Source organism: Gobius niger (assembly GCF_951799975.1).
Source record: "Gobius niger genome assembly, contig: SUPER_10_unloc_1, whole genome shotgun sequence".
Taxonomy (NCBI): Eukaryota; Metazoa; Chordata; class Actinopteri; order Gobiiformes; family Gobiidae; genus Gobius; species Gobius niger.
Genome location: NW_027639332.1, coordinates 515,001 through 527,068, shown reverse-complemented (window position 1 = coordinate 527,068; position 12,068 = coordinate 515,001). Strand labels below are relative to the sequence as shown.

General features: G+C 38.8%; 1 protein-coding gene across 1 annotated transcript in view; it reads left to right on the top strand.

Annotated features, from left to right (window-relative positions):
• Window positions 1–408: 408 nt before the first annotated feature.
• The window catches only part of thoc6 (THO complex 6), a 46,001-nt gene continuing 34,341 nt past the window's right edge, over window positions 409–12,068 (top strand). The window contains exons 1-9 of the mRNA XM_079582986.1: window positions 409–542; window positions 2,621–2,712; window positions 2,802–2,866; window positions 2,931–3,034; window positions 5,114–5,151; window positions 6,552–6,600; window positions 6,738–6,809; window positions 6,923–7,025; window positions 7,111–7,160. Of these exons, the coding sequence (XP_079439112.1) occupies window positions 528–542; window positions 2,621–2,712; window positions 2,802–2,866; window positions 2,931–3,034; window positions 5,114–5,151; window positions 6,552–6,600; window positions 6,738–6,809; window positions 6,923–7,025; window positions 7,111–7,160 (588 nt within the window). The 5' untranslated portion in view covers window positions 409–527. The remainder of the gene's footprint in view (window positions 543–2,620; window positions 2,713–2,801; window positions 2,867–2,930; window positions 3,035–5,113; window positions 5,152–6,551; window positions 6,601–6,737; window positions 6,810–6,922; window positions 7,026–7,110; window positions 7,161–12,068) is intronic.

Below are 12,068 nucleotides of genomic sequence, written 5' to 3'. Positions count from 1 at the left end.
AAAATGACAAAAAATGACAAAAATTTTATTAAAAAATGACGAAAAAAATGACAAAAATGTGAGAAAAATTTTATTAAAAAATGTGAATAAAATGACAAAAAAATGACAAAAATTTTATTAAAAAATGTGAAAAAAACGACAAAAAAATGACAAAAAATGACAAAAATGTGAAAAAAAAATTACAAAAAAGTTACAAAATGAGTTGAACACCAACAAAAAATATTTGAATAAAAAAGTGCTGCCGTGAGGAAAAAGCTCCTCTCGGTTCACGCGGGAGTTAAGAGGTTAAACCACTTCCCTGTCCTGATATCTCACTGTCCCTCCGGAGCAGACCATCTCGCACTAACCCAGTTTTCTCCTCTCACTCCGTTTCCCAGAATCCCCCGCGGCCCGTGACGTCATCAGCAGTGGCCGCCCGCCGTGTTTCCCTCTCTGCCTCTCGTCTCTTCTCTTTTTGTGCGTGTTTTCTGCGCTTTTGGCCTGTTTTTAGTTTGTGTGTCGGTGTGGAGCGCGCGCAGCTGTCCGGGATGGGTCCAGTGGAGGTCAGTGTGTAACCACATCTGTAACAACATCTGTAATATCACGGTTATTTACGAGAGTTCCCTTTGTTTATGTGAGAAACTTCCCCCCGATGATCCGCTCAGTCATTTAGTTTAAAACAACCACGAGACAAAGCGGTTTAACTGAGGAGAAATAATGAAGTACAAATACATCATTCATGACATGAAGAGACTTTAGAACATGAGGCTCAGTGTGGGATAAATACTCATGTTTAACCTCTTAACTCCCGCCTGAACCGAGCACAGTTTCTCCAGTTTGGCTTTACCCCAATCCAAAAGCTTCTGGAAAACAGGTGTGAAAATAGTAAGAAAAGTGAGACGAAAACAATGATGGAAATGTGACAAGAAAGTGACGAAAATTTTATTAAAAAATGACAATTGACTGCGGAATTGCGGGAAGCGAATGCAGAAATGGCATAAACTGTTCAAATTGCATAAATTACCTAATTTGCATAATCTCATTTGCATAAACTGGTATAATGCATAAAATGTCATGTTGCATAAACTGTATTCACGTTGTTCCGCCCCGCCCACTTTTGCCTCTTTTTGCGTTGTCTCGGCTCTTCGTTGTCCTGACACTTCCGGTCGGGCGCGAAGCCCGTTCATTTTAACGGAGAACGAGGGGAAATATTCTCCGCTCAAATCTGATGTTTAGTCGATTGATTTGTGTAAAATGTCCGATGTTCATTTGCTCCAACATGTCGACTCTGCAGCGTTTCTCAGCGCGGCCGAAAAACGGCTTTGTTTTCCTGTAGAGACTGATTTTATGTGGACTTCTCTGGCCCCGTGTTAACACATAGGAGAAAAGGGGCGGGCACTATTCATGGCGGCGCCCACGCGAGGCTCTGGAATAAGGTGGATAAACTGCATAAAGTGGTAAAATGCATGAATGGGTTCATTTGCATAAATTATGTAAAATGGTAAATGGTCTCAACTTGTAAAGCGCTTTTCCACCTACATTAGGCTCAAAGCGCTTTACAGCAAGGATCCACTCACCCATTCATGCACCAATGTACGCAGACACTGGGGGCAATGTGGGTGAAGTGTCTTGCCCAAGGACACAACGACAATGTGCACTTTCAGGAGGTGGGATTCGAACCCTCGACCTTCCGATCATGAGACGGAAGAATTCCGCAGTCAATCAATAATAATAATAATATGGGCACTTTCTCCAGTCTGGCTTTACCCAAATCTAAAAGCTTCTTGAAAATCGCAACGACAAAAGACACGAAAAAGCGACGGAACAGAAACAAACTAAACCCCCTGGCCTGCAGGCGCTGAGCTCCAGGCCAGGTTTAGATTTGGGTAAAGCTGAACTGGAGGACATGTTGCTTGGTTAAAGTGAGGCGGTCAGAGGTGAAATACACACGTCTGTATCCTGGGGTCACATGTTCTGTTTCCTGGGGTCACATGTTCTTCCACACGTCTGTTTCCTCGGGTCACATGTTCTGTTTCCTCGGGTCACATGTTCTGTTTCCTCGGGTCACATGTTCTGTTTCCTCGGGTCACATGTTCTGTTTCCTCGGGTCACATGTTCTGTATCCTCGGGTCACATGTTCTGTTTCCTCGGGTCACATGTTCTGTTTCCTCGGGTCACATGTTCTGTTTCCTCGGGTCACATGTTCTGTATCCTCGGGTCACATGTTCTGTTTCCTCGGGTCACATGTTCTGTTTCCTGGGGTCACATGTTCTGTTTCCTCGGGTCACATGTTCTGTTTCCTCGGGTCACATGTTCTGTTTCCTCGGGTCACATGTTCTGTATCCTCGGGTCACATGTTCTGTTTCCTCGGGTCACATGTTCTGTTTCCTCGGGTCACATGTTCTGTATCCTCGGGTCACGTGTTCTTCCACACGTCTGTATCCTCGGGTCACATGTTCTGTATCCTCGGGTCACATGTTCTGTTTCCTCGGGTCACATGTTCTGTATCCTGGGGTCACATGTTCTTCCACACGTCTGTATCCTCGGGTCACATGTTCTTCCACACGTCTGTTTCCTCGGGTCACATGTTCTGTTTTCTCGGGTCACATGTCTGTTCCTGACGCTGCTCTCGCTCGTCCAGATGCTGCACATGTCCGTGTTCTCCCAGAGCTTCTCTCCGTGCGGGCGCTTCCTGGCCGTCGGGAACAGTTATGGAGAGATCGCCCTCTTCAGGTCAGACGCCGCGCTGCACCTCCCTGAGTCTGAGCGCTTCTTCACCTCCTCTTCTTCTTCTTCTTCTTCTTCTTCTTCTTCTTCTTCAGCCTGGCGGCCGCGCTCAGCCCAGACTCCACCCCCTTCAGCCACAAGCCGGTGCTGACCTTCACAGGTCTGAACCTCTCAGCACGTTTCCTCCGCTTTACCCAAATCTAAAAGCTTTTCTCCTGCTGTAGCTCACGAGGGCCCCGTCTTCTGCCTGGTCTCCTCTGACCTTCACCTGTTCAGCTGTGGAAACGGAGAGGTCAGCGCCTGGAGCTGGAGCCAGCTCATCAAGAAGGTGAGTGAGGGCTTTACCCAAATCTAAAGCCTCTGGAGCCAGCTCATCCAGAAGGTCTGTCTCCTCATGGTCCTGATGACGGATCTTCTCACTGCAGCCAAAGATTAAAATTAACAAAAAATTGACAAAAAATGACAAAAAATTGACAAAAAATGAAGAAAAAAAACGGACAAAAAAAACGACAAAAATTGACCAAAAAAAACGACAAAAAATGACAAAAAATTGAACAAATTTACTAAATTGAAAAAAATTACAAAAAAATACAAAAAATGGACAAAAAAATAAAAAACAAATGAAGAAATTAAAAAAAAAAATTACAATTTTTTTCAAATTTATTTATTTTTTTTTTGAAATTTTTTTTAAATTACAACAAATTTACAAAATTGAAGAAAATTGAAAAAAAAAAAACAGACAAAAAAATGACTAAAAATTAACAAAAAATTGACAAAATTTTTTACAAAAATTGAAAAAAATTGACAAAAAAAAAATTGATCAAAAATGACAAAAAAATTACAAAAAATTGACAAAAATTGAAAAAAAATTAAAAAACAAATGAAGAAATTTAAAATAAAAAAATTACTCTTTTTTTCAAAAAAAAATTGTTGAAAAAATTAAGTTTTTTTTTTTTAAATTACAACAAATTTACAAATTTGAAAAAAATTGAAAAAAAAAAGGCAATAAATTGACCAAAAATGACAAAAAAATGACAAAAAATTGACAAAAATTGACAAAAATTGAAAAAAAACCCAACAAACAAATTGACAAATCGACAAAAAAACGACAAAAAATCGACTAAAAATGACATAAAAATGACACAAAAAAAGACAAAAAATGAAGAAAAAAATGAAGAAAAAAATGAAGAAAAAAATGAAGAATTTTTTTTAAAAATATGAAGAAAAAATTTACAAAAATTGAAAAACTATTTTTAAAAAAAGGACAAAAAATTAACAAAAAATTAAAAAAATGACAAATAATCGACAAAAAATTGATAAAAAATTCAAAAAAAAAATATTTTTTTTTTAAAAAAATGAAGATTTTTTTTTTTAAATAACAAAAAATGAAAAAAAAAATTGAAAAAAAAAATTCTAAGAATTGACAAAAAATTAAAAAAACAAATGAAGAAATAAAAAATAAAAAAAATTACAATTTTTTCAAATTTTTTTTTAAAAAAATTAAGATTTTTTTTTTAAAAATTACAACAAATTTACAAAATTGAAAAAAAAAAAAAAAAAAAAACACAAAAAAAATGACCAAAAATGACAAAAAAATGACAAAAAATTGAAAAAAATTAAAAAAAAAAACGACAATCGACAAAAAATCGACAAAAAATGACATAAAAATGACATAAAAATGAAGAAAAAAATGAAAAAAAAATGAAGAAATGTTTTTAAAAATATGAAGAAAAAATGAAAAAAAATAAAAAATTGACAAAAATTGACAAAAAATGACAAAAAATAGAGAAAAAAAATGGCCAAAAATGACAAAAAAAATTACAAAAAAATGAAAAAATACTAAAAATTTACAAAAAATGTACAAAAAATTGACAAAAAATCGACAAAAAAACGACAAAAAATCGACAAAAAAACGACAAAAAATCGACTAAAAATGACATAAAAAATGAAGAAAAAAATGAAGAATTTATTTTTTTTTAAATATGAAGAAAAAAAGAAAAGAAAAAAATTGACAAAAATTGAAAAACAATTAAAAAAAAATGACAAAAAAATTGACAAAAAATGACAAAAAGTAAAAATTAAAGAAGAAAAAAAAAGTTACAAAACAGTTACAAAAATGAGTTGAATACCCAATAAATAATGATGGGAAAAAATGACAAAGATCCATTTAGTTTTGTAGGTCTTAGCTTTCAAATGAGGCGTCACACTGGCCTACAGGATTTGGGTAAAGCTGAACTGGAGAAAATGCTCTCGGTTCAGGCGGGAATGAAGAGATTAAGAGATTTAGTAGAGACAAGTTTATACAAGTTTATACAAGCATAACAAGCTCAGCAATGTTCAGTTGATCTTTTAAGACTGAGACAATCGTAGATGACGAGTAAATGAATCTTCTTCTCCTGTTTTGTAGAACGCCAAAGCTCTGTGGACCAAACGACCCAACTACACGTGAGTTCCAGACACTGAGATCCTCCAGAGACCAGAGACCAGAGACAGACCAAAGATGTGGTTCACATTCAGCCTCTCCTCCAGGGGCGGACGGGCCACATGTCTGTTCTGGAAGAGCACAGAGGGGCCCCCGGCTCTAGGGCCCCCGGCTCTAGGGCCTCTCACTTTACCTCACCCTTACCCCCGGGCGTGACCGAGCTTTACCCAAATCTAAAAGCTTCACCTCTTAACTCCCGCCTGAACCGAGAGGAGCTTTTTCCTCACGTCAGCAGATTGTTTTTCAAGCATTTTTTGTTGGGTTTTCAACTCATTTATGTAACTAATTTTTTAGTCATTTTTTGTCACATTATCGTCATTTTTTGGTCAAATTTTTATCATTTTTTGGTCTAATTTTAGTCATTTTTTGTCAAATTTTTATTAAATGTTTGTCACATTTTTGTCATTTTTTCGTCTGATTTTTGTCATTTTTTTGGTCAATTTTTAATCATATTTTTGTCATTTTTTGTCACATTTTTATCATTTTTTGTCAAATTTTTATTAAATGTTTGTCACATTTTTGTCATTTTACGTCTAATTTTTGTCATTTTTTCGTCTAATTTTTGTCATTTTTTCGTCTAATTTTTGTCATTTTTTCGTCAAGTTTTTATTAAATGTTTGTCACATTTTTGTCATTTTTTTGTCACGTTTTCATCCATTTTTCGTCTCAGTTTTGTCACTATTTCCACACCTGTTTTCCAGAAGCTTTTGGATTGGGGTAAAGCCAAACTGGAGAAAATGCTCTCGGTTCAGGCGGGAGTTAAGGGGTTAAAAGAAAAGCCTCTAAAAACAAAAATGTGCTGGAAAAGCAACAAAAAAGTGACGACAAAGTGATGAAAAAACAACATGAAAAAAAAAAACGAAAAAGCGACAAAAACATGGCAAAAACGCAGCGACAACGTGACAAAAAGTTACCGTCACTTTTCTAGATTTTCACTTTCAAATGAGTCCTCACAGTGTTGCTCTCCAGTGAAGAAGCTTTTAGATTTGGGCAAAGCTGAACTGGAGAAAATGCTCTGGGTTAAGGCGGGGGGTCAGAGGTTCACATGTGTATTTGTGGAAGTGTCACATTTACGCTGATTTGGGCCAGACTGACCAGAGTCCAGACTGACCAGAGTCCAGACTGACCAGAGTCCAGGGCTGGTCTTCAGTCCGGCCCCTGCTCTCCTCTATTCCTCTATGGGGCCAAACTCTTCCTCTACACAGTTCCTCGATCCAAGTCACACAAACGGAGACGTGTGGATGTTCTCAGTGGATCAGCAGAGGAGCTTCTGATCCTCTGAGATGATCCACAGTCTGAGGAAACGCCCGCCCCTTTCAGCTTCACCTTTGACCTCACGCCGGGGTCTGTGCTTCTGTTGCAGGTTGGGTTTGGAGATCCCGGAGATCAACGCCATGATCCTCCAGAACAAAGTCAGTATCTGCAGCTCTCAGTCGCCCCCATGAAGCTTCGTGAGCCGTGGTCTGTCCTGGGGGAGGTCCCGTCCTGCTCCCCGGTCCAGACGGCGGCTCAGGAGCCTCGTGAGTCTGAAGGAACCTGTGTGTTTCAGGAGAACGCCCTGGTGGTCGGAGGCGGAGACAATAACCTGCACGTGCTGGACCTGGAGACGGGAGTGTTCAAGGTCTGAAACAAACCACACAAACCTCCCCTACAGGCCGTGAGCTCCATGGAAAAACTGAGACAACCTTCAGTGTTTCTTCTGGAAGTTTCACGGCTCTGGGTTGTGTGTTCCAGAGCGTCCTGGCGGGGCATCAGGAGTACATCCACTGCCTGTGTGAGCGCGAGCGCGAGGGCCAGATCCTGTCGGGGTCAGAAGATGGCGCTGTTCGGATCTGGGGTCAGTGAGAAACTCTGTAGGGCTGATGCGGGTCTGAGGATCTGCTTTGAGGTGAAGTGACTGTGATGCGTTCACTGTGTTTCAGACAACAGGACGTCTCAGTCCGTCCACTGCATCGAGGTCCACAAGTACGAGGTGAGGCCGCTCGTTATCGCCGTCTCTTTCCCCACATTTCCTCCACTTCACCCGGGGGGCCCAAAGCGGGGCTCGCGGGCCCAATGTGGCCGCTGGATCAGTTCTGTGGGCCGGCCTGAGAGTGACCTGGTTTAACCTCTTAACTCCCGCCTGAACCGAGAGGATCTTTTTCCTCACGTCAGCAGAGTTTTTTACCAGCAATTTTTTTGTTGGGCATTCAACTCTTTTTTGTCACTTTTTTGAAATTTGTTTGTCATTTTTTGTCACTTTTTTCGTCAATTTCTTCGTCCAATTTTTAATTAGGTTTTTGTTATTTTTTTGTCATATTTGTAAAAAAATTTGTCACTTTTTTCATTTTTTGTCCCTTTTTTTGTACATTTTATTTATCAATTTTTTGTCATTTTTTTGTTACATTTTTGTCAATTTTTTGTCATTTTTTAAATTTTTTCGTCAATTTTTTAATCACGTTTTTGACATTTTTTTGTCATATTTGTAACATTTTTTGTCACTTTTTAAAAAATGTTGTCACTTTTTTTTTTTCATTGTTTCATCAATTTTTTTGTCAATTTTTTAGCACGTTTTTGTCATTTTTTTGTCATATTTGTAACATTTTTTGTCACTTTAAAAAAAAAAAAGTCACTTTTTTAATTTTTTCGTCATTTTTTCATCAAATTTTTTGTCACATTTTTATCATGTTTTTGTTATTTTTTTTTCACATTTTTCATTTTTTCGTCGTTTTTTTATCAAATTTTTGTCATTTCTTTTGTTACATTTTGGTCATTTTTTGTCACTTTTTTCGTCAATTTTTTCGTCCAATTTTTCATTTTTTCGTCGTTTTTTTATCAAATTTTTGTCATTTTTTTGTCACTTTTTTTAATTTTTTGTCACTTTTTTTAATTTTTTGTCACTTTTTTTAATTTTTTGTCACTTTTTTTCGTAAATTTTTTCGTAAATTTTTGTATCAAATTTTTGTCATGTTTTTATTTTTTTTGTCACTTTTTTTCGTTTTTCCGCCGTCTCGTTTTCGTCGCTGCTTTGACGCCTTTTTCAAGACGTGTTTAGATTTGGATAAAGCCGTGCTCTGATACAGATGTGTGTGTTCCAGATGTGTGTGTTAGATTTGGATAAAGCCGTGCTCTGACACAGATGTGTTAGATTTGGATAAAGCCGTGCTCTGATACAGATGTGTTAGATTTGGATAAAGCCGTGCTCTGATACAGATGTGTGTTAGATTTGGATAAAGCCGTGCTCTGATACAGATGTGTTAGATTTGGATAAAGCCGTGCTCTGATACAGATGTGTTAGATTTGGATAAAGCCGTGCTCTGATACAGATGTGTGTTAGATTTGGATAAAGCCGTGCTCTGATACAGATGTGTTAGATTTGGATAAAGCCGTGCTCTGATACAGATGTGTGTTAGATTTGGATAAAGCCGTGCTCTGATACAGATGTGTGTTAGATTTGGATAAAGCCGTGCTCTGATACAGATGTGTTAGATTTGGATAAAGCCGTGCTCTGATACAGATGTGTGTTAGATTTGGGTAAAGCCGTGCTCTGATACAGATGTGTTAGATTTGGATAAAGCCGTGCTCTGATACAGATGTGTGTTAGATTTGGATAAAGCCGTGCTCTGATACAGATGTGTGTTAGATTTGGATAAAGCCGTGCTCTGATACAGATGTGTTAGATTTGGGTAAAGCCGTGCTCTGATACAGATGTGTTAGATTTGGATAAAGCCGTGCTCTGATACAGATGTGTTAGATTTGGATAAAGCCGTGCTCTGATACAGATGTGTGTGTTAGATTTGGATAAAGCCGTGCTCTGATACAGATGTGTGTTAGATTTGGGTAAAGCCGTGCTCTGATACAGATGTGTTAGATTTGGGTAAAGCCGTGCTCTGATACAGATGTGTGTTAGATTTGGATAAAGCCGTGCTCTGATACAGATGTGTGTTAGATTTGGATAAAGCCGTGCTCTGATACAGATGTGTGTGTTAGATTTGGATAAAGCCGTGCTCTGATACAGATGTGTTAGATTTGGATAAAGCCGTGCTCTGATACAGATGTGTGTGTTAGATTTGGGTAAAGCCGTGCTCTGATACAGATGTGTGTGTTAGATTTGGGTAAAGCCGTGCTCTGATACAGATGTGTTAGATTTGGATAAAGCCGTGCTCTGATACAGATGTGTTAGATTTGGATAAAGCCGTGCTCTGACACAGATGTGTTAGATTTGGATAAAGCCGTGCTCTGATACAGATGTGTTAGATTTGGGTAAAGCCGTGCTCTGATACAGATGTGTTAGATTTGGATAAAGCCGTGCTCTGATACAGATGTGTTAGATTTGGATAAAGCCGTGCTCTGATACAGATGTGTTAGATTTGGATAAAGCCGTGCTCTGATACAGATGTGTGTTAGATTTGGATAAAGCCGTGCTCTGATACAGATGTGTTAGATTTGGGTAAAGCCGTGCTCTGATACAGATGTGTGTGTTAGATTTGGGTAAAGCCGTGCTCTGATACAGATGTGTTAGATTTGGATAAAGCCGTGCTCTGATACAGATGTGTGTTAGATTTGGATAAAGCCGTGCTCTGATACAGATGTGTTAGATTTGGATAAAGCCGTGCTCTGATACAGATGTGTTAGATTTGGATAAAGCCGTGCTCTGATACAGATGTGTTAGATTTGGATAAAGCCGTGCTCTGATACAGATGTGTTAGATTTGGATAAAGCCGTGCTCTGATACAGATGTGTTAGATTTGGATAAAGCCGTGCTCTGATACAGATGTGTTAGATTTGGATAAAGCCGTGCTCTGATACAGATGTGTTAGATTTGGATAAAGCCGTGCTCTGATACAGATGTGTGTTAGATTTGGATAAAGCCGTGCTCTGATACAGATGTGTTAGATTTGGGTAAAGCCGTGCTCTGATACAGATGTGTGTTAGATTTGGGTAAAGCCGTGCTCTGATACAGATGTGTGTTAGATTTGGATAAAGCCGTGCTCTGATACAGATGTGTTAGATTTGGATAAAGCCGTGCTCTGATACAGATGTGTGTTAGATTTGGGTAAAGCCGTGCTCTGATACAGATGTGTTAGATTTGGATAAAGCCGTGCTCTGATACAGATGTGTTAGATTTGGATAAAGCCGTGCTCTGATACAGATGTGTGTGTTAGATTTGGATAAAGCCGTGCTCTGATACAGATGTGTGTGTTAGATTTGGGTAAAGCCGTGCTCTGATACAGATGTGTTAGATTTGGATAAAGCCGTGCTCTGATACAGATGTGTGTGTTAGATTTGAGTAAAGCCGTGCTCTGATACAGATGTGTTAGATTTGGATAAAGCCGTGCTCTGATACAGATGTGTTAGATTTGGATAAAGCCGTGCTCTGATACAGATGTGTTAGATTTGGATAAAGCCGTGCTCTGATACAGATGTGTTAGATTTGGATAAAGCCGTGCTCTGATACAGATGTGTGTTAGATTTGGGTAAAGCCGTGCTCTGATACAGATGTGTTAGATTTGGGTAAAGCCGTGCTCTGATACAGATGTGTGTTAGATTTGGATAAAGCCGTGCTCTGATACAGATGTGTTAGATTTGGATAAAGTCGTGCTCTGATACAGATGTGTTAGATTTGGATAAAGCCGTGCTCTGATACAGATGTGTTAGATTTGGATAAAGCCGTGCTCTGATACAGATGTGTTAGATTTGGATAAAGCCGTGCTCTGATACAGATGTGTTAGATTTGGATAAAGCCGTGCTCTGATACAGATGTGTGTTAGATTTGGATAAAGCCGTGCTCTGATACAGATGTGTGTGTTAGATTTGGATAAAGCCGTGCTCTGATACAGATGTGTTAGATTTGGATAAAGCCGTGCTCTGATACAGATGTGTTAGATTTGGATAAAGCCGTGCTCTGATACAGATGTGTGTTAGATTTGGATAAAGCCGTGCTCTGATACAGATGTGTTAGATTTGGATAAAGCCGTGCTCTGATACAGATGTGTTAGATTTGGGTAAAGCCGTGCTCTGATACAGATGTGTTAGATTTGGATAAAGCCGTGCTCTGATACAGATGTGTGTTAGATTTGGATAAAGCCGTGCTCTGATACAGATGTGTTAGATTTGGATAAAGCCGTGCTCTGATACAGATGTGTTAGATTTGGATAAAGCCGTGCTCTGATACAGATGTGTTAGATTTGGATAAAGCCGTGCTCTGATACAGATGTGTGTTAGATTTGGATAAAGCCGTGCTCTGATACAGATGTGTTAGATTTGGATAAAGCCGTGCTCTGATACAGATGTGTGTGTTAGATTTGGGTAAAGCCGTGCTCTGATACAGATGTGTTAGATTTGGATAAAGCCGTGCTCTGATACAGATGTGTTAGATTTGGATAAAGCCGTGCTCTGATACAGATGTGTTAGATTTGGATAAAGCCGTGCTCTGATACAGATGTGTGTTAGATTTGGATAAAGCCGTGCTCTGATACAGATGTGTGTGTTAGATTTGGGTAAAGCCGTGCTCTGATACAGATGTGTGTGTTAGATTTGGGTAAAGCCGTGCTCTGATACAGATGTGTTAGATTTGGATAAAGCCGTGCTCTGATACAGATGTGTTAGATTTGGATAAAGCCGTGCTCTGATACAGATGTGTTAGATTTGGATAAAGCCGTGCTCTGATACAGATGTGTTAGATTTGGATAAAGCCGTGCTCTGATACAGATGTGTTAGATTTGGATAAAGCCGTGCTCTGATACAGATGTGTGTGTTAGATTTGGGTAAAGCCGTGCTCTGATACAGATGTGTTAGATTTGGATAAAGCCGTGCTCTGATACAGATGTGTTAGATTTGGATAAAGCCGTGCTCTGATACAGATGTGTGTTAGATTTGGGTAAAGCCGTGCTCTGATACA